General features: G+C 54.3%; 1 protein-coding gene across 2 annotated transcripts in view; it reads left to right on the top strand.

The window, feature by feature from the left end:
• The window catches only part of LOC309443568 (mucosa-associated lymphoid tissue lymphoma translocation protein 1-like), a 30,076-nt gene extending 10,223 nt beyond the window's left edge, over positions 1 to 19,853 (top strand). For both annotated transcript variants that reach the window (XM_082060620.1, XM_082060619.1), the window contains 7 exons: positions 4,043 to 4,220; positions 7,935 to 8,009; positions 8,567 to 8,694; positions 8,980 to 9,111; positions 9,218 to 9,369; positions 14,831 to 14,956; positions 17,773 to 19,853. In XM_082060620.1, coding sequence (XP_081916746.1) covers positions 4,043 to 4,220; positions 7,935 to 8,009; positions 8,567 to 8,694; positions 8,980 to 9,111; positions 9,218 to 9,369; positions 14,831 to 14,956; positions 17,773 to 18,108 — 1,127 coding nt within the window. In that variant the 3' untranslated portion in view covers positions 18,109 to 19,853. The remainder of the gene's footprint in view (positions 1 to 4,042; positions 4,221 to 7,934; positions 8,010 to 8,566; positions 8,695 to 8,979; positions 9,112 to 9,217; positions 9,370 to 14,830; positions 14,957 to 17,772) is intronic.
• The last annotated feature ends 5,352 nt before the right edge of the window (positions 19,854 to 25,205 follow it).

The raw sequence follows: 25,205 nt of genomic DNA, 5'->3' as shown, positions 1-25,205 counted from the left end.
TCTTGCTAATAAAAACGCACATTTAGAATCACAGAATAGTGTCAGGTGTTGGAAGGGCCCTGGAAAGCTCATCCAGTGCAATCCCCCCATGGAGCAGGAACACCCAGATGAGGTTCCACAGGAAGGTGTCCAGGCGGGTTGCAATGTCTGCACAGAAGGAGACTCCACAACCCCCCTGGGCAGCCTGGGCCAGGCTCTGCCACCCTCACCCCCAACAAGTTTCTTCTCAGATTTCAGTGGAACCTCCTGTGTTCCAGTTTGCACCCATTGCCCCTTGTCCTGTCACTGGTTGTCACCAGAAGAGCCTGGCTCCATCCTCCTGACACTCCCCCTTTCCATCTTGATCCCCAGGAATGAGTCCCCCCTCAGTGTCCTCTTGTCCAGCTCCAGAGCCCCAGCTCCCTCAGCCTTTCCTCCCACGGGAGATGCTCCACTCCCTGCAGCATCTTGGTGGCTGCGCTGGACTCTCTGCAGCAGTTCCCTGTCCTGCTGGAACTGAGGGGCCACAACTGGACACAAGATTCCAGGTGTGGTCTCCCCAGGGCAGAGCAGAGGGGCAGGAGAACCTCTCTGACCTACTGACCACCCCCTTCTAACCCACCCCAGGTCCCATTGGCTTCCTGGCCACAAGGGCCCAGTGCTGGCTCATGGTCATCCAAGCTCCAGAGCCCCAGCTCCCTCAGCCTTTCAAGAAGCTAACAACTTCTCCTAAACCCTATGTGTCAATTTTTCAAGGCTCCATGATAAACATCTAGAGCCAACTGAGAGGTTTAAGATTCACAGGGCCCATGTGCATGGGCAGAGAGTGGTGAGACAGCAGCCCCAGGAAAACCCTGGGCAGCTTATGAAAACTGGATCACAGAGATTTTTCTTGCTGAAGGAACTTGGAGGTGCCACCCCCGTGTGTCAACCACCGTGGCTGAAGTCATGAGAGCTTTGTGTCGGTGTCCGGAGTGACGCAGGGAGCTGGGAGCAGAGACTGGTGCAGGACTGTCATCGGGCTGGACTGGGAGACTAGTGTGACACAGACACAGCTGTCAAGTGTGACTCCAGCGGCAGAGGTGCTGCTCTGATTCGTGCATCTCTCTGCTGGTGCAGATTGGAAGGGAGGACGCAGCCGGTTGGGTTGGTGCTTGTTGTTGCTTTGAGAGTTTTATTTATCTGAGTCACCATCCCTGGAGGTGTTTAAAAGATGAACAGATGAGGTTCTTGGGTACATGGTTTAGTATTAGAGTTGGGTTATGGTTGGACTCGATGATCCTAAGGGTCATTTCCAACTGAAATGATTCTATGATTTAGCTTCAGGATGCTGATAAGAGCTGAAGGACACGTGTCTGACCTCCCTAGACCTCACTGTGGGGCTCTCTGGATGTCTGGCCCTCCCTTGTGTGTCCTTAACTGACTCATCTGTGATTTACACTTCTACAGGGAAGGGACTTCGGAGTCATCAACACAAGGTTGGGGTTGGTTGTGTTGCTCCTTGTCAGGTCTTGAAGCCTTCCAAGTATGGAGCCCCCCAGGGCTGCACCATCCCCTGGGAAAGTCCTTCCCTCTTCCAGGGCAGTGCTGGAGTCACCATCCCTGGAGAGGTTTAAAAGGCGTTTAGACAAGGTTCTCAGGGACATGGGGCAGTGCTCAAGTTGGGTTATGGGTGGACTCAATGATCCTGAGGGTCTCTTCCAACTGAAATGATTCTGTGATTCCTCCTGTCAAACATGACCCTCTGTGCTTGGTGCTCATGGTCCCATCTTGTATTGTCCACACCAACCAGGAGAGTTGGGCTTTGTTGTCTCTGGAAGTGCTGCTGCAGGAACTGGAGGCTGTTGTTAGACCTCCTGTCACCTCCACATCTCCAGGCCACCCCAGCCCAGTTCCTTCCCCCTCTCGTCCCAGGCCCTGCACTGCAACACCTTGGTCGCTTCTGCTTTTTCCAGCTTCTCCACCTTCTTCTTGAACTGAAGTCCCTAAAACTGGACACAGGATCCCACATGTCTGTCCCCAGTCAATGCTGGCTCATCTTCGGGATGGTGTCCACCGTGACACAGCCTTGCTGCTCAACCAGTGCTCAGCCCCAGCCAAAACACTACCTGGGGTTATCTGACCTTGTCCTCCTTCTTATTGAACCTTCTCTGAGATTCCTCAAGCCTGGAGCAAAACCCAGCTTCGTTCTCAGGCACAGGGATCTTGTGCGGCTGCACGTTCGACATGACCCAAGGGCTTCTCTAATTCACCGTATGGAATTGGTGGCTCCTCTGGTTGCTCTTCCTCCAGATCTCCTCTCAGAAAAGCTGCAGAGCCATTTTGAAAGCCTCAGACACCCCTGAATGGTCTCATTGTGCAGCCCTCGGGCAAACGAGGAACCCCCCTGCATGTTATTTCAAGAGTCCTAAAAAGTCCTGAGTCAACAAAATAATGTCGGAAATGCAATGAGAGCAGAAAGTTGCGAATGAAATACTAGGAATGTGCCGTCATGCCTTAATTAAGCTGCATGCTGACATTTCCTGTATTATTAGCAGTGCCTGGAGCTTCCCCTTTTTAATTCGGTACTCGGAAGCTTGTCTCTGATTCATGGTTTTGACTGGCGAGATGTGTGAAAAGCACTGAAATGTTAGCTTGGAATAAAAACCCCTCCTTCTCTAGGCAAATTGTTGACTTTCCTGTTCAGGAGGAGAGATGAAGCCCAGGAGCGGTTTGCAAAGTTGCTCAGCGGATGTGAAACTCGCATCTTTTTGGATCTGAACGCGAGTCTTTGTGGTTTATATCGCGTGGGGAGCCTTTGGCAGTGCATTCAGGGTGTACAACATGACCTAAAAAGTGGGAAGATTTAATGACTGCATGATTCTTCATGGGCTTGTTTGGAGCATTTCAGTGTTTTTCCATGTGTCAGTGATGCTGCCTAGTGATGGATGTTGTCACCTCCCTTTCCCACACCGGAGTAGAGGCAGAGGAACCGAAGCCATCGGTGCTCGGTGACTTGGGGGCCAAACCTCTGCATGTGATTTTTCCAGAACTCTTCCTAGTTTACACTCTTTTATAGTCTCAGGGGAGGTTTTTGTGGCTTCGATTTGCAAGTTATGAAAGTTCAAAACTTCTGCAAATCAGAGCCTGCTCTCTCTGGCTGGTGATCCACAAGAAGAGGAACCCAAACCTTGCGGGCACCTGTGGAAACAGCCGGTTGAGTAACTTTCCATTGTCCCCCGAGAATGGAAACCAAAGGTGACTCGAGGCCTTTTTGACGATGAGCTCATGGTTTCCACACTCCTGACAATGAGCTCAGGCTTTCAGTCCTTCAGGTCCCTGCAGCGTCGGGGATCAAAGCGAACGGGGCCAGGAGCAGTAGAGGGGACATAGGACAGGTCACTCAGCACAGCGGGGGCTTCAGCAGCAAATCTGCCTCGAGAATTTCTCCTGCCTTTGCCTCTTGGCCGCTTGTTCCCATTTCTGACCTCTTGTTCTTCACGGTCCCTCAGCTGCAGTCTGTTTGTGTCACTTTGCAGAGCTGTTTTTAACCCGTGTTGGTTCCCCCAGCTGCCTTCCCGAGCTGGGTGTCCCCATGTTGCGTCCCTCCTGAGAAAACCATTACTGAGTTTCACGTGCTTAAGGGAAAGCAGGCTCTTCTTGGTGACAACCAGTGACAGGACAAGGGGCAATGGGTGCAAACTGGAACACAGGAGGTTCCACTGAAATACGAGAAGAACCTTGTTCCCAGTGAGGGTGTCAGAGCCTGGCCCAGGCTGCCCAGGGAGGTTGTGGAGTCTCCTTCTGTGCAGACATTGCAACCCGCCTGGACACCTTCCTGTGTAACCTCATCTGGGTGTTCCTGCTCCATGGGGGGATTGCACTGGATGAGCTTTCCAGGGCCCTCCAACCCCTGACACTCTGGGATTCTGAAGTCAGCATAGCTCCATTTTCATAGGTGCTGCTGGTCCAGGTCTGCCCTGCACCAGTGTCCCTTCAGGACAGCAGGTGGGATATGGCTGTGGGGCGCTGGTGACAGACCTGCAGGTTCTCAGCACGATTCATCTCCTTTCCCTGTTCGTAGCTATTTTCTACTACGCTGGTCACGGGTATGAACATTCGGGGAGGAACTACATGGTCCCCGTTGATGCTCCACAACACTACACCCCTGCGAACTGCATCAGCGTGCAGAGGATCCTCCAGAAGATGCAGCAGCAGCACACGGCCCTGAACCTCATCCTGCTGGACACCTGCCGAAAATGGTAGGGTGCTGGTCACCCTTCGCGGTGCGGGGTGGGCAGAGCGCGGCGTTTCGAGGGTTGGGGGGAATGGCTGATTGCCTCAGCCCTTGCTTCTGCACAACCAGGTGAGGCCTTCCCTTGGATTGCTGGGGCCATGTCCCCTGTTGTGCTGCTGAGCCCAGGCCTCTGTCAAAGCTTATCGGGCTGTGTCATAAAATCAGCAGGACTGCCAGGTCTTGCAGCGTCTCCTGGAAAGCTCAGTCAGTCGCATATTAGGTGCAAAGAGCATCAGATGCTGCCTGAGCACTGTGTGCCTTGAGCCAGCACTGGGCCCTTGTGGCCAGGAAGCCAGTGGGACCTGGGGTGGGTTAGAAGGGGGTGGTCAGTAGGTCAGAGAGGTTCTCCTGCCCCTCTGCTCTGCCCTGGGGAGACCACACCTGGAATCTTGTGTCCAGCTGTGGCCCCTCAGTTCCAGCAGGACAGGGAACTGCTGGAGAGAGTCCAGCGCAGCCACCAAGATGCTGCAGGGAGTGGAGCATCTCCCGTGTGAGGAAAGGCTGAGGGAGCTGGGGCTCTGGAGCTGGACAAGAGGACACTGAGGGGGGACTCATTCTTGGGGATCAAGATGGAAAGGGGGAGTGTCAGGAGGATGGAGCCAGGCTCTTCTGGTGACAACCAGGGACAGGACAAGGGGCAATGGGTGCAAACTGGAACACAGGAGGTTCCACTTATATTTGAGAAGAAACTTGTTCCTGGAGAGGGTGTCAGAGCCTGGCCCAGGCTGCCCAGGGGGGTTGTGGAGTCTCCTTCTGTGCAGACATTCCAACCCGCCTGGACACCTTCCTGTGTAACCTCATCTGGGTGTTCCTGCTCCATGGGGGGATTGCACTGGATGAGCTTTCCAGGGCCCTTCCAACCCCTGACATTCTGGGATTCTGTGATCTGGTGGAGACCCTGCTAGTGTTGCTTCTTGGTGAACTGGTGGGGAAAGCACGTTTGTTTCATTTATTAAATTTTCATTTTTTAGATCTCAACTGTTGATGTACCACCATTTGTATTCACTGTTAAGGGAGTTTCAGTTCTGGGCTCCTCATGCCAAGAAAGGCCTTGAGGTGCTGGAGCAAGTGCAGAGGAGGGAACGGAGCTGGTGAGGGGCTGGAGCACAAGTGTGATGGAGCGGCTGAGGGACCTGGGGGTTCAGCTGGAGAACAGGAGCTGAGGGGAGACCTTCTGATCTCTGAACTGCCTGAAAGGAGCTTGGAGCCAGGGGGGTCGGGCTCTGCTCCCCAGGAACAAGCGCCAGGAGCAGAGGAAACGGCCTCAAGTTGCGCCAGGGGAGGTTGAGGTTGGATGTGGGAACAATTTCTTCCCCAAAGGGCTGTGGGGCATTGGAACAGGCTGCCCAGGGCAGTGCTGGAGTCACCATCCCTGGAGGGATTTAAAGGGCATTTAGATGAGGTTCTCAGGACATGGGGCAGTGCCAGAGGTGGGGGAACAGTTGGACTCGATCATCTTGAGCATCTTTTCGAACCAAAATGATTCTATGATTTTTCAGGGTGAAGGAGCCTGGCAAATACAGGCAATTTGCCTAAAGCCCTGCTGAGTGCCAGCTCTGCCCTGCTGTAAATTGTTGGCTGAAGCTCAGCATAGGGTTTGTCTTTCTGTGTTTCAACCCCTTGCCTCAAACCCCCCAGCCCTGGCAGCATCTCAAAGACATCGGGTCTCACAGATGCTGGGTCCTGCCATCACAGCAAAGAAGTTTCTCCTCATGTTCAGATGGAGCCTCCTGTGTTTCAGTCTGTGCCCGTTGCCCCTCACCCTGGCGTTGGGCACCACTGAACAGAGTCTGGTCCATCCTCTGACACCCACCCTGAGATATCGATCCCATTGATCACATCCCTCTCAGCTTCTCTTCTCCAGCTCAACAGCCCCAGCTCTCTCAGTCTCTCCTCATCACAAAGATGCTCCAGATCCCTCAGCATCTTCGTAGCTCTTGCTGGACTCTCTCCAGTAATTCCTTGTCCAACATGAATGGCGCTGATCTGTGAAACAGCTTTCAAGCTGATGTCTCCTTTCTTGGCTGCACCAGCGATTTCTGGGCTTTGTGGAGTCTTAACGGTGCTTTGGCAAAAGGACGCACTGTGATATCTGCTGTGGCGTTCCCACACGGTTGTGCGGCTCTTTTTCTCTCTCCCACCCCAAGATCTCCCCCTTCTTTCCTCCTCTTTCCCACAGCAAGCACAGCGCTTAGCGTCATCCCCAGCTGTTATCCACGGCCTCACAGGGCGTTCTAGAAGCTCTCTCCTGAGCTCATTCTTCCTGAGAAGTCACCATTTCAGCTCACTATAGAGTCTGGAGTTCATAGCTGTGTGTGTTTACACCACTCCTTAAAACAGGGGCCTCCTTTCCCCGCGCCCTTTTGGTGGGGCTGATGCTGTGAGTGTGTTGACGGTTCACTCGGCCGTGCTCGAGCGGTGTCTGTGAGAGCATCTCCTCACCCCGAATGTCGGCAGCAGAAATGCCAAGGCGATGAGAAACACATCCTCCTTTGCCAAGTGGTAGCAGATGTTCAGCTTCAGCAGAGGAACCAGGCACACGCAGCCTGTGTGCAGCCTCCTGCATTTATGTGCTGATTCGGGGCGGATACGATTTTCTCTTCCAGAACTCCCTGATTTATGAGGGTTTCTAGTGTGCCTCACTTAGGACAGAAGGACGCCGTCGCCTGTCTCAGATGCAGATCGCAACCAGGTTGCATGAGATGTGCTGTATAAATGAGGCTTTTTAGGGGTGTGAAGCAGGAGGGAGCGCTGCCACCTTCTCTGCTGTTGGGTCTCTTCCCATGTTTGGTCACCATCTGGAAACGGCCCTGGAAATTCAAGCTTGAAGCTGAAGCTTCAAAAGCTTTGCATCAAGCCGTGTCTGCACAACCTCGGGTGGGCGTTCCCAGCTGGGGGACAACAGGACCTCGGCTTATTTTGGGATCCCGTGTCTCATTTCTCCTCAGACCTGGAATCTCAGATTTCTGTGTTCATTTAGGAGCAGCTTAGGGGCAGATAAAACTGTTCAGTGTTCGTATTTAGAAGCTTATCTCCCTCTCCACATTTTCTCTTCTGATCATCTTTAGAAAACTTACACAGGCCAGACGAATGCCGCTATTAAACGTCTCCAGACCAGGCCACCAGCAGTAGGTATTAATACCGTGCTGGCTGCTGGTGCTACATCCTCCCTTCTGCTCTCCTTGCTGCGCCAGCTTCAGCCCCAGGAAACCGCCCTGCAACCGAATAACACCGCGTAACACTGCCACCCTGCCTGGCTCCTGTCCCTGCGTGACGGCGAACAGCTCCAAGACACTGGTGTAAACTGGAGGCAGCTGGTCCTCACGCTCTTCAGCCTCCTGCAGTCAGATGGGCAAGGCTCGGCCATTAAGTGCAACCAGGGTAGCTTTCTTTTGGTGGAAACCAGGACTGTCACCTTGGATTTGATCTTGAAAATAACAGGGTCACAGCTGGTCTTATCTACTCATTTTCCTGTGGTTTAAGTTCTTTGTAGGACTCCGAGCTTCAACCTCTGTTGCTGCCCAGGTAACATGGGTGGTTTTATTTGATGTGAGGGTTGATCTTGATCTCTGGCCATCCATAGGAGGTGGACTTGGTGGCACACGTGGGCTCTGTCCCCTCCCGCCACGTGCTGTCAGGTGTCCCCAACACCAACAGGCGCCTCTGTCTCCTCTTCCAGGTACAACCCGGAGTGTCCCCTCTCGCAGGTGCAGGCGCTGGAGCCCTGGGGCAACACCGTGTACGGCTACGCCACGTGAGTACGCTTTGCCGTGCCCGCGCTGCGCCGCAGGACAGACACATCTCCCAGCCCTTCACACCTGGTGGCTCTGGAGGCTTTGCTCGTGTTTCCTCTGGTTCTCATCCTCCATCTCTAGTGTTCCCCATTCAGACGCTTTTTTTCTTCCTCCTGACATCACTAGTGGCAGCATGTGCATCAGTTACAGGTTATATGTGGTGTCAGCTCCTGTAACCCATCCTTCCATGCCACAGCCTGATTCCTAAAGCACACCTGCCTCAAGCTGAAGCCTCCAGAGATGAGGATGAGTATGCTGGCTGCCCCAGTGCCGGTTCCGCTGGCTTTGCATCTGCTGTCACCCACCCAGGCTGGAAAAGAGGCTGCGCTCCCCTCTCCCGTCACCCTCCCTGCCTTTTCCTGTCCTGTGCCCTTCCCATCCTCTCCTGGGGCAAAACCAAGCACTTTGCTGACTTGATCTCGGCCAACAGACTCTAGATGGAGTTGACAAGCCCTGACTCACCCCAGGGGCTTTGTGCGCGTTGCAGAAACGTGAGAACGAGTCCTTACCCTTGCAGGTGTGAAGATGCGGAAGCCTACGAGTTGCAGGATGGGGAGTTCAGCTCTGGGATCTTCATGAAATATCTGAAGAAACATATTCTGCAGGAGAAGAAGGTTACACACATGCTGGAGGATGTGTTAGAAGGTAAAGAAGTGCTTTTAATCCAGGCTGGAAACCGCTTCCTTCAGTAGAAGGGTGAGAAGAGGTATTAGCAGAAACCGAGCGGCTCTTTGGCACCCCAGCCATCCCAGCAAGGGTGAGGATCAGCGCCTCTGATCCCCCTCCATATAAACCAAATTGCAGGCCATGACCCGTGCGAGCTTTTAATAACCTGGCAGTGGTACGGAGATGTTCGCGCAGGGTCTGAAAGGCAGGATGATAAATAAGGAAGCTGGAGTGACCCTTGTTCCTCCAAACTCTTTTCCCCAGACATCGGCCGGGATCCCTTGGTCACTGGGAAGCAGGTGATGGAGATCAAACACACCCTGAAGGAAGCCCGGTCCCTGACGGACCCCATCTGCCCCTCGGGAGCAGCTGCCGAGCAGTGGGGCCGCAGCCACGGTGAGAGGGGAGAGCTGGGGGTCCCCGTGTCTGCGGGGGGTGTTGGTGGGACCCCCAGGGAGCTGAGGGCCACCAGCTGCTGACCCTGCGGGGCTTTTCCTTCCAGACCCGCTGAGCAGGACGCTGACCTTCCCCTGCGGCGCGCAGGTGGAGCTTTGCTTCCACCGGCTCTTCTCCAACATGATGTACGTGTGCGCCAAGCTGCAGCCAACCCCGGCCCATGTCGCTGACGCCCGTGTCCTGCTCTGCAGACCCACCGTGAGTCCCCATGTTGGTCCGTCCCCCCGGTTCCCACCGGGGCAAGGGTAGGAGGAGCGTTGTGGGGTTCTGAGGGCTGGAAAAGGCTGAACCCACATGGACAAGGATCTTCTGTGCTGCCTCTGGTGCAAACAATCCTCCGTGCAGACACCTCTGAGTGTTCTCCCACGTACCGGTGCCCTGCAGACCCCCTGTGCCTTGCTCCTAATGCATCAAGAAGTATGTTGGGTGCCGCTTTTGGTGCCTTTTGTCAGTTATTCCTCAGATCGATTTCTGCCCCGCCTGATTAAATTATTGCAGTTAATCTGATTGAGGTGAACAGCCTTTCTGTTTTCTGCGTTTGGAAGCAAATCTGGCTTTTTGAATGATGCCTTCATAGTCCACTGTGCTAATACTATGCTGAAGGGAGTGGAGCATCTCCCGTGTGAGGAAAGGCTGAGGGAGCTGGGGCTCTGGAGCTGGACAAGAGGAGACTGAGGGGGGACTCATTCCTGGGGATCAAGATGGAAAGGGGGAGTGTCAGGAGGATGGAGCCAGGCTCTTCTGGTGACAACCAGGGACAGGACAAGGGGCAATGGGTGCAAACTGGAACACAGGAGGTTCCACTGAAATCTGAGAAGAAACTTGTTTGGGGTGAGGGTGTCAGAGCCTGGCCCAGGCTGCCCAGGGGGTTGTGGAGTCTCCTTCTGTGCAGACATTGCAACCCGCCTGGACACCTTCCTGTGTAACCTCATCTGGGTGTTCCTGCTCCATGGGGGGATTGCACTGCATGAGCTTTCCAGGGCCCTTCCAGCCCCTGACATTCTGTGATTCTGTGATATATCTTAATGCAACAATATATCCTCCTGTACTTACTCCCGGTTGAGCTGGAGCAGTTTCCTCACACCATTTCTCACACCTCTCCTAACAGACCACATGCCCAGCGTGGTCTTTCCTGGTGGTTTCTGTGCCCCAGCTATGGATTTAACTCGCTGCTCCTTTTTGCTGACCATCTTCCTCATTTTCCGTAGCCCTTTTGCTGAAGCGTAGCGTGACTCTGGTGGATTTTTGCCCTTGTTGCTCGTGGAGGGATGCTGACCCCAGGTCCATTGTGGTTGCTGATGCAGCGGGAGGTTTGGAGCCTGATCCTGCCCAGGACCAAGCCGGAGCATCATTTCCCCTCGTGAGCCCCCTAAGCACACGTGAAAGTCGCGTGTTTTCTGTGTGTTTATGTGTATCCGCCCTGCATGGTGGGGAAGGGGGGACCCAGCTGCTTGCTCCTGCATCCAGAGCTGCCTCAGGAGGAAATGGGGACCCCAGGAGAGCCAGGGCGGTGGGATCCCCGTCCCTGTCCTCTGCGAGCTCACACTGACCTCCAGTGGTGTCTGCAGCGGTGGCAGCACATCCTGACATCTGATGCTGAGATCTAAGACATTCCCATTTTATGCTCTGTGCTGTTCAAATGTCTACTTCTTTTAAACTTTTATGTTTGATCTCCTTGTTTCCAAGTCTGGAGCTGTTTGACCTACGGCCTCTCCAGTCACCACTTCTGCAATTTATTTAGAATATCTGAAACTCTGGGCCAGCTAAAACTCTGGTCTTGCCACTTCCTGGGCATCATCTGTATTAAAAAATGCACTCCACCTTGGGGAAATGTTTATAAATAATTACGAGTGGGCTAAAAAATTAATTTATAAAATACTTTTTTTCCATTTCCTGACTCCTACCCAGCCAGCAATGATAAAGGAGACTAATGGAAGGAAGTACTTGCTTTGAATCTCACATGTCAGGGCTTGAGATCGGCTCGGTCCTCACCCAGGTGACTATCTTGAAGGTCATCAAGCTGGAGAGCTGTGTTCTTGTGGGATGTGGCCCTGGAGATACGAGAGGTCCTGGGGCGCTGGTGGATTTTCAAGGATGCTGATGAACAGGGAGGGGAGCAGAGGTGGCAGGAGGTGCCGGATGTGCCAGGGCTCCTAACTGAGCTCACACGTGGAAAGGAGGTGTGCAAGAGGTAGAAGCAAGGGTGGCTGGTGTAGAAGGGCTATAGAGATGTGGTTCAAGCACGTCAACTTGAGGTTAGGAAAGTCAAAGCTAAAGCAGGAACAAGAAGGGTTTCTACAAGGTGACACAGGATGTGGGAAAGGCCAAGGTGCTTGATGCCTTCTTCATCTCAGTCTCCAGGACTCCCAGGCCCCGGAGACCAGGTCTGGAGCAAGGAAGACTTAGACCAGGTCAAGGAGCACATCAACAAACTGAACGTGTACAAATCTCTGTGACCTGATGGGATGCACTCACCAGAGCTGAGGGAGCCAGTGATGAGACTGTGAGGCCACTTTCCATTAGCTCTAGGTGATCGTCCTGGGGCCTGGAAGAAAGCTGGTGTCACTCCTGCCTTCAGCAGGGCAAGGGCGAAGATCTGAGGAGCTACAGGGCTGGTCAGCCTCACCTTGTTCCTTGGGAAGGTGGTGGAGCCAATAATCCCTGAATCCCAGAATGTGAGGGGTTGGAAGGGCCCTGCAAAGCTCACCCAGTGCAATCCCCCCATGGAGCAGGAACACCCAGATGAGGTTACACAGGAAGGTGTCCAGGCGGGTTGCAATGTCTGCAGAGAAGGAGACTCCATAACCTCCCTGGGCAGCCTGGGCCAGGCTCTGCCACCCTCACCCCAACAAGTTGCTTCTCAGATTTCAGTGGAACCTCCTGTGTTCCAGTTTGCACCCATTGCCCCTTGTCCTGTCCCTGGTTGTCACCAGAAGAGCCTGGCTCCATCCTCCTGACACTCCCCCTTTCCATCTTGATCCCCAGGAATGAGTCCCCCCTCAGTGTCCTCTTGTCCAGCTCCAGAGCCCCAGCTCCCTCAGCCTTTCCTCACACGGGAGATGCTCCACTCCCTGCAGCATCTTGGTGGCTGCGCTGGACTCTCTGCAGCAGTTCCCTGTCCTGCTGGAACTGAGGGGCCACAACTGGACACAAGATTCCAGGTGTGGTCTCCCCAGGGCAGAGCAGAGGGGCAGGAGAACCTCTCTGACCTACTGACCACCCCCTTCTAACCCACCCCAGGTCCCATTGGCTTCCTGGCCACAAGGGCCCAGTGCTGGCTCATGGTCACCCTGCTGTCCCCAGGACCCCCAGGTCCCTTTCCCCTACACTGCTCTCTAATAGGTCATTCCCCAACTTACACTGGAACCTGGGGTTGTTCCTGCCCAGATTCAAGACTCTACACTTGCCCTTGTTCTATTTCATTAAATGTTTCCCCGCCCAACTCTCCAGCCTGTCCAGGTCTCTGATGGCAGCACAGCTTCCAGTGTCAGCCACTGCTCCCAGCTCCGTGTCACCAGCAGTTTGTGTCGTTGCTGCTCTGGACGTGGGGCAGAGCGCACACTCGGCAGGTTTGCTGCTCACCCTGACTGGGAGGGGCGGCTGATGGTTGTGTTTGCTTCCAGAGGGATGCGGACAGGCTGGAGAAATGGGCCAACAGGAACCTCATGAATTCAACAAGGGGAAGCGCAAAGTCCTGCATCTGAGAAGGAAAACCCCGTGTAGAGGCATTAAATTAAAACTAAAACTTTCCTGCTCTGAGGATGATTGAATGCTGTTTCTTTTGGAAAACCGGGGCTGCGGGCTTGTTTTCTGTTTTCACTAATGACCTCGGTGATGTGCCGTAGCACGCGCTTGTTAGATACACAGATGCCGTAACACTGGGCATCTCTGCAAGGTGCTAAAAGGCCGGGTTAGATTTGAGAAAGACTTGGAAGAACTGGAGATGCGATCTGAGGCCAAGGCTGTTACCCAGCAGATGCAGGGTCCTGAGTGGGAAACGGCTGGTGTACAAATCCTGGTCGAGATCCACAGCAGCTGGTGCAACAAAACCAGGGCAGAAAACTAAGCTGAGGTTGTAAACCAGAGCTCTGGGGTCTGTGTGAGATCCTCTCTGGCTCTTCTCGCTGCTGCTGGGGCATCCAGTTTTGGGTCTGTGCTCCATGGGGACCAACTGAAGGGCATCCAAAGGAATAAAGAAGTAGTAAGAGAATTGTGGTTTAGGCAAGAAAAGCAAAAATAGGTGGATGGGAGGCCTTCAAATGTACAAAAAGTTTTTCCCAGCATGGAAGGAAGTCATGGTTTGAATTGCAGTGGGGGAGATCCAGAGTGAACATGACATTTTCATGGTAAGAAGAGTGAATGTCTGGGAGGGGTTTCGCCTGAGGCTGTTGCAAAGTCAGCACCCATGTGGATCCCTTAGAGCATCTGTTGGGCATGACGTGCATCACCAAATCTGTGGAGTTTGGGCCATGTGGTGCCTTTGGTCCCTTCTGGTCTGCGTCCCCATGGTGAGGGTCCTGGCCAAAGAGACAACGTCCTCCCTGTGTGAATGCTGGAGGGACTTCGGGCATTTCCCCCCAGTGTCGAGCATTCGCCCCTTCGCTTTGGGATCATCCCAAGGGACGAAGGGGAGACCTTTTCGCTCTCTGCATCTGCCTGGAGGGTTGAACGGATGTGGAAATTGGGTTCTCAGGGACATGGGGCAGTGCCAGGGTTGGGGTAACATTGGACTTGATGATCTTGAGGGTCTCTTCCAACCAAAATGATTCTGTGTTTCTGTGATTTTAGTTTCTACCCCGACTATTTTCCTCACCAGAAACAAATTGCTGTGGCTGCTTGCAGGCAACTTTATGCAAGGTCTGCTAAGCCTCGCAACACCTCCCTGGGCTTCTCCAACCCGTGCCTCCCGCAGTGTCCCGACGTCCTTCCTCAGCACCCCCCGTGCTGATTCTGCCAACAGCACGGGAGCCTTGCGAGGGTCGGCCCTCCCGATGTGCCACGTGTGGCTGCGCTGACCTGCCCAAAGCCGCCGGCACGTCCCGGCGTTGGCCACACCACCGTGGCAGCATCCGGCCCCTGTGGCTGCTGGCAGAGGGAAACACCTTCTCATGGGACAGGCTGGTGCACCGCGGGCTGTCACCCAGCCCAGGGGGCTCAAATCCAGAGCGAGCTGCTGTTTCATGAGGCCCTTATTCCCTTGTCTCTTCTTGTGCGATTAGTGGCACGTTTGTTACTGGAGATCTCAAAGAGACAGGGCTATTTTGGGAAAGTTTGAGTAATTCAGACAGAATTGACTGATTTATAGGTGGCAGGGGGTTAACTCGAACATGCGCCCTGGGAAACCTCACTGCCCCCAACACACCCCTGTGCTGCAGCGGGTTGTGACACTGGCTGTTGCTGCTGTGGGCTGGGCTGGAAATCCCATTGTACCCCGGTTTTCCTGGTAGGTGCCCTCAGGGGATGTTTAACTAGGATTTCGCACTGCCATGCACGAGGCGGGTGTGTGAAACCCCGTATTTCTGTACTTCCACTAGGGTACACAGCCTTTCCACCAGCCAAAGCGTCAAGGGCACCGCTGTGCGGGTGATCGCGTGTCCACACCAGGGCTGATGCTCCAATTTCCTTACATTTCCTCTGTTTTTTCCTTTCCCTGACACAGGAGGTGGATGATGCGGCTGTCCTGGAAGAGAGCCGCCCGGAGCCAGCCGAGTCGCTGCTCGCCTCCGTGTACAAGCGGGAGGAGCTGGACTGCGTCTTCCAGCTCTGCGGACTGCAGAGAATTCAGGTGGGGATCGGCGAGGTGCAAATCTCCGTGGTTCTGCAGCAGCCCCATGTCGCTGGTACCCCCCGTCCCTGCTGGATGTGTCCCTCTGACTGTGTCTCCATGCCGTGCCTGGCATGTCTGTGTCACTGTGACACGCAGGTGGATGGTGCAGGAGCTGGTGGACCTTCAAGGCACAAAAGCCATCCTCTTCCTCTTGGTTCACAGAATCCCAGAATGTCAGGGGTTGGAAGAGCCCTGGAAAGCTCATCCAGTGCAATCCCCCCATGGAGCAGGAACACCCAGATGAGGTTACACAGGAAGGTGTCCAGGCGGGTTGGAATGTCACAGTATCACAGTATGTTTGGGATTGGAAGGGACCTCAAAAGATCATCTAGTCCAATCCCCCTGCTGGAGCAGGAACGCCTGGGTAAGGTCGCACAGGAACATGTCCAGGCGGGTTTTGAATGTCTGCAGAGGAGACTCCACAACCTCTCTGGGCAGCCTGAGCCAGGCTCTGCCAACCTTACTGAGAAGAAGTTTCTTCTCAAATTTAAGTGGAACCTCTTGTGTTCCAGCTTGATCCCATTACCCCTTGTCCTATCACTGTTTGCCACCGAGAAGAGCCTGGCTCCATCCTCATGGCACTCACCCTTTATATATTTATAAACATTAATAAGGTCACCCCTCAGTCTCCTCCAAACTAAAGAGCCCCAGCTCCCTCAGCCTTTCTTCATAAGGGAGATGCTCCACTCCCTTAATCATCTTCGTTGCCCTACGCTGGACCCTCTCCAGCAGTTCCCTGTCCTTCTTGAACTGAGGGGCCCAGAACTGGACACAATATTCCAGATGTGGTCTCACCAGGGTGGAGTAGAGGGGAAGGAGAACCTCTCTTGATCTACTGACCACCCCCCTTCTAATACACCCCAGGATGCCATTGGCCTTCCTGGCCACAAGGGCCCAGTGCTGGCTCATGTTGTCCACCAGGACCCCCAGGTCCCTTTCCCCTACGCTGCTCTCTAATAGGTCATTCCCCAACTTCTACTGGAACCTGGGGTTGTTCCTGCCCAGATTCAAGACTCTACACTTGCCCTTGTTCTGTTTCATTAAATTTCTCCCCGCCCAGCTCTCCAGCCTGTCCAGGTCTCTGATGGCAGCACAGCTTCCAGTGTCACCCACTGCTCCCAGCTTGGTGTCATCAGCAAACTTGCTGATAGTCACTCTATGCCCTCGTCTAAATCGTTAATGAATATACTGAATAATACTGGCCCCAGTACTGACCCCTGAGGCACTGCACTAGATACTGGCCTCCAACTAGACTCCGCACCATTGACTACCACTCTCTGGCTTCTCTCCTTAAGCCAGTTTGCAACCCACCTCACAACTCTATTGTCTAGACCACACCTCCTCAACTTACTCTCCCCAGGGCAGAGCAGAGGGGCAGGAGAACCTCTCTGACCTACTGACCACCCCCTTCTAACCCACCCCAGGTCCCATTGGCTTCCTGGCCACAAGGGCCCAGTGCTGGCTCATGGTCACCCTGCTGTCCCCAGGACCCCCAGGTCCCTTTCCCCTACGCTGCTCTCTAATAGCTCATTCCCCAACTTACACTGGAACCTGGGTTTTTTCCTGTTCGCTCTGTTTTTCTGTGCTGCCCAGCCAGGGAGGCTGTTCTGAGCCTGTGTCAGCCCAGGGGAGATCAGAGTAACCCAAATATTTCAGATGATGTCTCGCTAGCCTGAGCGATGGGCTCAGGGGCTGCCGGGGATCTCGAGCAGCGGGGGGTTTATCCGCTGCCATCAGTGACACCACCAGCCTGATCCAAGCTGTGCCGCTCTGCCACACTTCAAAGGCTCTTGAACTATTTAAAGACCACGAGAAAGGCAGAATTGCCGTTCCCCTGGCTTGTCTCTCCAGCAGATTATCTCTCCCTAAATAGTGTGCACCTTGTTTCTCGTTTGAATTTTCCCCTCTAACACCGTGTGCCAGCTGCTGTTCTCTGCTCCGCGCAGACTCGCGGCCCGTGTTGCTCTCGAGGTGCTGCCTGGATCTGCACACACGGCTCCGTTTGCTGAGTGCCTGACGTGCCTTGGCATATGGCAGCTCTTCCAGTCCTTGATTGTTCCTGGAGTTCTTTTCTGAACCCTTCCCAAGAGTTCGGTGTTGCTTTGAAGTGCAGACATGAGACCAGGACCCTGCTTTGCCTGCCAAAATCTTCTCCTTGCTCCGTTATCCATCTCCCTGCTTCGCACAGCCAAGCATCTCGGGCACAGCCCCATGCTGGGGCTTCATATTCAGGGATTTGGCTCCCATAAATACGGTTATATTCTGATTTATTCACCATCTTTCATAAAAATCTAAAATAGCGCTAGACTGCGAATGGATCCCCGCGGAGCACTGCTGTTTAACGCTGTTGGCTTTTGCTGCGCGGTGTGTGTTTTATTTAAGTGGTTCACGTCCCTCCCCATGCCTGCTTTCCTCCCGTGTGTGCGGCAATCCCGAGCTGTGGCCGCACGGACACCGTGGCGTCGCTGCCGTGGCTGCAGCCCCTGTCCCCCCCCCGCTCCCCAGGGCGATGCTTGCGGTGACAACTGGGCTGGCCGGGTCCCAAGTGAGCTGTCCCAATTTCAGGAGAGGTCCTGAAATCCAAAAACGGCGGCTCATGCCCACGAGCATCGCGCCAGAGCTGCTTTTCTCTGGCAGCGGCGCTGCTCCGTCGTGCCACAGCATGGGGCTGCGAGCCCGCGGAACTGCCGGCCAGCCCGTTTCTGCTGACAGCGGCAGCCCGAAAACGCTCGAGTCTTTGTCTCCGATTCACTTGGCGTCCTTTGCTCTTCCAGGCGGACGTGGTGCTGCGCTTGGATTTGCACTACACCCCGCAGGGCGCAGCGCAGAGGGCTTGCGAGAGCCTGCAGACCACCCTCCAGAAGTCCCTGCTGGGGCCGTTCTTCGGGCAGCGGAGTCACCCCCAGCCCGGCCACCCCCGGGCTCCGTCCCGCGCGGGCAGCCTGTGCGGGGACCCGCAGGGACCCGCGTCCCTGGGGACGGGCCCGGGCCGCAGCTGGCCCTGCAGCCCCCCCTCGCAGGCCAGCGAGCCCGAGGAGAACGACGAGAGCGACCTGAGCCAGCTCTGCTCGGCTCTGCTGCGCGCTGGCCCGGGGCACGACCGGCCCTGACCCGCCGCTGCTGTCCCCAGCCCTGGGACATCGTTTTTACAGAGGTGGCAGTTATTCGAGTGCTAAATACATCAGAGTCCGTCAGCTGCTCCCCAGCCTCAGCGATCACGCTGTCCAAAGGAGGCTTCTCCCCTCAGAGGCTGCTGGAAATACCCCCCGCCCTGGGGAGTGTCAGGGACCAGCGAGGACTCACCGTCGTGTCCGGCAGAGGACAGGACCACCCGACAGTCGTAACGTTTCCAGCCAAAACCCAGCGTCACTGGCACTCAAGGGCACCGGCTGATGTTCTCTGCGCATTAGGCTTTGCCTGAAAGCGAATGTGACGGCATTAAACGCGGTGAGGAACACACAAACACTACAGCGCTGTGCCACGGCAGCGGCACGGCCTCCAGACCCACCGCGGCTTGACCGAGGGACCCAGACAAAACTCAATGTATAAGCTCTGCCCTGGGCTCACAGCGCGCGTTTCTTTCCTTGCGAGTCCTGCCTGTGTCAAAGCAGGTTTTAAGTTATGCATTTATATTTTAATATTTCTAAAGAATGTATTTATACTTGGGCAAGACAATTGCTTGCTCAGAAAATGAAGGTCCAATTTTATGTCAAGTGTATGTTTACAATGAAGGCTGTTTTTCCATCAGTAGTAGCCGCGGGGCGATTGCACTTAAACCTTCTAGCGTGGTACACGGGGTGTAAAAGGGCGTCAGGTCCTGTGCAGTCCTGAGTTCCTCTCAGATGCAGTTTTCTCCATGTGGGAGGTGGGAAAGAGCAGGATGGAGGAAGAGGAACTTCAAGCAAGTCATTATTAGTGCAGATGTCATTTCTAAGTGCCTGTCTCTGTGGGCAGCCTCCAGCACTACGTTTTGTGGAGAACCAGCTGTGCGGAGGGAACCCCGAGGACACCCCGAGGGGGTGCAGCCCCCTCCCGCTTCTCCATGGAGGTTTCAGCATCGCTCCAGGTGGTTGCTCAGCAGGGGGATCAAATAGTTCAGCAGGGGCTGACGACCCCGGTGAGGTGCGGGAGCTCCACCCTTGGGGGCAGTTTGGAGCGGAGAAGGTGCTGATGAGCTGATCCGAGCTGGGTGCTCGAGCAGAGACCGCCAGAGGTCCCTGCTGTGGTCCTGTGAACTTGGAGCTCAATGTCGAGGGTGGCAGGGTGGGGACAGTGCCCAAGCTCTGTCTTCTTGCTCTGAAAGAGGGATGGAGAGGGCATTTTCTACGCTTCGGTTCTTCAGCAGTGAAGGAACTTCCATATCCATTTATTGTGTCTGTTGCAGTGCGGAAAAATATGAAATGTTCCTTCCAGATAAACCGTCCTACACGCGCTGGCAGCCTGGCCGAGGAGAACAGAGGAGGCTTTATCCTCCTCACCGCGAGCAGAGCCAAGGGAAAGAGGAGAGGCCCCATCTGGCTGAAGTCGAGAAAGTCTCCTAGGAAAAAATGTAAAGCTAAAAGAAAGAAATGACAGGATGTATTTTGGATAAGATAGACTAAGCTAAACCAGGAAATAATGAATGAATCGAAGGGACAACCAAAGATCAACACCAGCAGAAACCGAAGCGAGGTGGGTGGGAATGGCTGTGTGGGTGTGTGGGGTCCTGTTGCCTCTATGAGGATGACACGCACCCTTCTGTGCTGTTGGGGCACAATATGTTTCAGGCAAATATCATCTCATGTGAATGTGAATCTCAATCGAAGCGAGGCTGTTTATTTTTTCTGAATAAAACACTATTGGTGTTTTTGAATGCATAAAACTTCCTGTGGTTCGGAGTAACTGTCCTTATTTTTCTGTTGTTGCCAGGGTTAGAATCATAGAATCACAGAATCACTTTGGTTGGAAGAGACCCTCAGGATCATGGAGTCCAACCATAACCCACCCCAGCACTGCCCCATGTCCTGAGAACCTCATGTCCGTCTGTCCAACCCTCCAGGGATGGTGACTCCAGCACTGCCCTGGGCAGCCTGTTCCAATGCCCCACAGCCCTTTGGGGAAGAAATTGTTCCCCACATCCAACCTCAGCCTCCCCTGGCGCAACTTGAGGCCGTTTCCTCTGCTCCTGGCGCTTGTTCCTGGGGAGCAGAGCCCGACCCCCCTGGCTCCAAGCTCCTTTCAGGCAGTTCAGAGATCAGAAGGTCTCCCCTCAGCTCCTGTTCTCCAGCTGAACCCCCCAGGTCCCTCAGCCGCTCCCATCACACTTGTGCTCCAGCCCCTCACCAGCTCCGTTCCCTCCTCTGCACTCTCTCCAGTATTTCAATGTCCTTCTTATGACGAGGGGCCCAAAACTGAACAGAGGATTTGAGGTTTGGCCTCCCCAGCACCGAGTACAGTGGCACAATCACTTCTCTGGTCCTGCTGGCCACACCAGTGCTGGTACCAGCCAGGATCCTGTGGCCTCTTGGCCACCTGGGCACACGCTGGCTCATGTTCAGCCGCTGTCACCAACACCCCCAGGTCCTTTTCCAGCTGTTCCTCCCCAGCCTGCAGCGTTCATGGGGTTGTTGTGACCCGAGTGCAGGACCCGGCACTTGCCCTTGTTGAACCTCAGACAATTGGCCTCAGCCCATCGATCCAGCTCGTTTAGATCCCTCTGTACGGCCTTCCCATCCTCCAGCACATCAACACCCGATTTGGTGTCATCTGCAAACTCACTGGGGGTGCACTCGATTCCTTCATCCAGATCATTGATGAAGACGTTAGGCGGCTCCTGTCCTCGTGCCAACCGCAGGGCTTGTCCCTGTCACCAGCTCTCCCGCTCCCTCCAGGAGCCGCAGCAGCCGAGCCCAGGGCCAGCACCGCGTGTGATGACCGAGAACAGGAGCGCCTGCAGAGGTGGGTTTGGATGGAACGCTGGCCCTTTGGCCACCAGCCGGGGGGAGTCGGGACGGGTGAGGCGGTGTCTGCTCCATCCATACACGGGGTATCCAGACTTCCCCATGCTGGGGTGTCTGTGTGCTTTGACTTGGTTCTCTGAGACCGTAGCACAGGGATCTGTGACTTTTATCTGTGATGGTAGATCAACCAAGACAATTTAATCAAGACAATTAAATTAAACAGTATTCCCCGAAAATAAAAGAAACAGTTTCAGAACAAATATGAGACCTTGGTACTTATTTTTAAAACGTTCTTTAAGCTCCAATGATTGTTTGCTGCTCCCCAGTCATGCTGGATAAAGCTATAGCCAAACGGAAAGTTAAATGTATTCACAAGGTGTTCATGTCCACATCGCATTATTTGCAGCCTCCCAGAGAAAGCAAAAGTAACTACAAATAGTGCTGTGCCAGAAACCAGTTTCTTGACCAACAATGTTGCTTCAGCACGCAATGAACTGGTTCATTCTAAAAGGTCACAGTTGCTGACGACAAGAGGCTTTGTATTTGGATACGGCACAGCGTATTCACAGTGTGAAAACGAGTTTGAATATTAAATATTTTCTGACACTTTGGAGTGACTGTTGCTCTTCCCATTTTCTGTAGGTCAACATATGGTTCATGGCAATACTGTACAGGTCTAAAATCTCTTTAGGGGAAGTAGTCCGGGGTGCCACGAGTACATTTTTAGCAGGAGCTAAATCACCATTTTTAGCAGGAGCTACAAAACAGCAAAGGGTCACAACGTAAAACAAAACCTACCACAAAGCAGTGAGAAAAGTGCGTTGCAAACAAGACCAAAAGAAACCGGACGACGGATTTGATCTTTCATTTGCTGTGTCCAAAATGTGCCCCGGGAGCGAGAAGGTCTGACAGAAAGGTGCCCAAGCAGATCCAGGCCCTGGTGCCCAGGGACACTCATCCCAAAGGGCTCAACGGCAGCCTCGAGATAGGAGAAACCCCAACATTGGGCATGCTTAAGATTCACCTGCACGTGGGACTGGGCCGGCTTGTCTAGACCGGGCTTGTGGCCAGAAAGGTTGGACCAGGTGATCCTGGTGGTCTCTTCCAGCCTGTTTTTCTATGACTGTGGTTACTGTGCTTCTCGCTGCAGCCGAGCGCTGGGGCAGGAGGCGGCACCCACGGCCGGGCAGCAGCGATTCACGCTCCGCTCACGCCGTGCCCGCGGCCCAACAGCTTCTGTCCACTCGGCGCTTCGTTTCTCTCTTCGCTGCTGCTCCCTCCAGCCGCTGCCCCTGGGATGATGCTGTTTTCACCCACCTTTGTGTGACCCGACCTCACCTCTTGCTGCCATTTGTCCTCCTCTGCCGCGGTACCGACCCGGCAGCAAGCGGCTGTTCTTACCGCTTCCCTTTCTCAAATGACAACGCATACCCCACCCATCTTGTCATGTCATCGATTCTGAGTGGATTTCCATGCCTTTTCCTACATTTTCTGAAGTAGCAGGTGGTGTCTCCAACCCTAAAAACCTGGGAATTTGATGCTATCCCACTGCATTTCTCTTCAGGGTCATGGCCTGGACAGTTCGGGTGGGCTCCCCGTGTCCCCTTCACGCTCCCTTTAGTAAGAAAACCCGTCACTACTTAGCCTGCTTCTCCTAGAAGATCTACAAGACCCATTAAAGGCTGAGGCTCCTTCATTAGCTGCACAACTGCAGGCGAAGCGGGAGCAAGAAATCAGCTCCGATTCACATTCCCTCTCTGCCTCCCTCACTCACACGTTCATAAGTGTGGCCATTGCCCTCAGGTTCCCCCTGTTTCTGGGCCAGTCCGTGCCTGGGGGCTACAAACAGCTGATGGGGGTTTAAAAGCTTTTATGTAGGTGATACAGCTGCTTTCACTTCGCCCAGCTCTGCTGTGTTTTCTTTGAGAAGCACCACGTGAACCGAAGCTTTAAAACATTCATTAATCTCTGCTGAAAACAGCAATCATTTTATTTCTAGACAGATGCCCCTGTTTCTTGTCCCTGCTCACAGGTTGGAGGGAAGGACCTTGGCCAACAGCGTGATGTGCTGTTCTTCAGCTACAGAGTTCGTTGGGATGTGGTTCTCTGCTTGTTTGCTGATGTTACATGTGCACGGGCACACGGACCTGAGCCCGGCGCCCTTCTGCTGGCAGCGCCTTCCCCGAGGTTTTGTGACCAAGGAAAAGGTCAATTTGTCCCAGATCAGCCACTCCCCAGCCTCAACAATGGTCATTTTTGCCCCTGAGGGTGGTGAGAGCCTGTCCCAGGTTGTCCAGAGAGGTGGTGGATGAACCATCCCTGGAGACATCCCAGGCCAGGCTGGACGGGGCTCTGAGCAGCCTGAGCTGGTGAAGATGTCCCTGCTCATGGCAGGGGGGAACTGGGGGACCTTAAAAGTCTCTTCCAACCCAAACTGTTCCATGATTATTTCTGCACCTGAAGAACTGACCACACAAGGAAACCAGCAAGTTGGGGCTCAGAAGGCAGCAGAAGCGATGGGTCACATCTCAGGCCAGGCGGGGACACAGCTATGGAGGCAGGTGACACCGAAGCGTGTCCTCATGCCAAGAGAATCCTCCCGGCACCTTTGGGTCGCCGAGGCCTCGGTGGGTGTTTCAGGCACCGCTGGGGCATCACTGCCGTGTTCCCGCGTGTCTGAGGAGCGGCGTGGAGGCAGGACATGAATCATAGAATCGTTTGGTTGGAAAAGACCCTCAAGATCATCAAGTCCAACCATAACCCAACCCTGGCACTAAACCATGTCCTTGAGAACCTCATCTAAACGCCTTTTAAACCCCTCCAGGGATGGTGACTCCAGCCCTGCCCTGGGCAGCCTGTTCATGGGATGGCTCTTGGTTCGCTGGGCCCTGAGCATCCCCCTGGGCAAAGAGCTGCTGCTTGTTGTTCTCACCAGAGGTACAGAGCAGAACTGGGCCTGCTGGTGGGTACCTATGAACATCTCCATCCTCTGTAGGCATGTGGTCCTCCTTACCCGTCCAGAGTGTGCAAGAGGGGCAGAAACGCCTCCAGCAGCTCCTGGGGCTCTCACCATCGTCACATTAGTGAGTAAGGACATAATGAACTTTCATCCCAGCAGTATCACCCAGCCATCGAGTTCTGCAGCTTACCTGGTGGAATCCAGCGATACGCAGGTGGTTGGTGAGTGGAGAATGCCTCCTCCATGCAGAGCAGCGGCTCATCGTTTGTTTTCTCGGGGTTATGTTACCTGTGGCGCGGGTCTGGCTGCTGTTGGGGACAAAGGAGCATCCCAGAGGTGTGAGCCAAGGTTGGTGTCACGAGGCAATGCAGCGGTGCGGCAGCACACCCGGGGCACTGCCTAAAGCACAATTTAATTGAAGGAGTTGTTTCCAGGGGAAAATAAAAGTCAACCTGGGGGAATGCTGAGCCATTTCACTCACCAGCTCATTTATCTCCTTCCAGCTTTCAGGAACAAATCTTTCTCCCTCACACAAGACTTTATTCCGGGACAGTGGGGTCTGAAGAGCCTCCTGGTGCGCAGGAAACATAATGGGTCTGTGCCTGGATGGACTCCTATGGAAAGGACATGTGTGGTATAGCACAACATATAGAGGGACATACAGGGAAACTGCAACACTCAAGGATGCTGTTTTGGTCCTTTTTGCCTAGTTTTTGGAAGTAGCCTCTCAGACAGGCAGGAGGGATCCTGAAGGAATTCCATGGCCATTCCTTCCCAGGGAAGGAAGGAGCTTTCAAAGCGCAGGCTGTGTGTCCTTTAGCAGTTACACCACTTTTCTTGCAGACAAGGATTGAACAGGAAGGCTTGAACAGAGAAGTCGCTTTTTCTCTAAAACGCACTTTTTGTGTCACGAGCTGATGGTCGCTTCTGAAACACCAGATAGTCCCAGCCTCCTCACAGGCACAACGGGACCGTACACGCGATGCCAGACGCAGGACCAGCAAGGAGGTCTCGAGCCGTCAGAGCCAGGTGGTTGTCCCCGAGGCGGTGTGTCACAGATTGCCGCATCCGTCGCGCCTGGCACATGGAGACACCCACGGCTGTGCTCTCCGCTCCTCTCCCGGCGCTGGCAATCGTCCTGCTTCCAACAGCAGGTTGGACCGGGTCCCTTCCAGCCAACACTTCTGTGGTTCCGCTCCCAGAATGTGCGCCCGAATGAGAACGCGTGTTCTGAACAGCCAGGAAACCGGGAGATGCGAGGCTGTGTGTTCAGTGCGATACCCCTGCCCAAAAAGCAAACGAGGACCTT

Source organism: Streptopelia decaocto (genome assembly GCF_964273445.1).
Source record: "Streptopelia decaocto genome assembly, chromosome: 9".
Taxonomy (NCBI): domain Eukaryota; kingdom Metazoa; phylum Chordata; class Aves; order Columbiformes; family Columbidae; genus Streptopelia; species Streptopelia decaocto.
The sequence above is the reverse complement of the archived record's forward strand: the minus strand, read 5'-3'. Positions and strand labels throughout refer to the sequence as shown.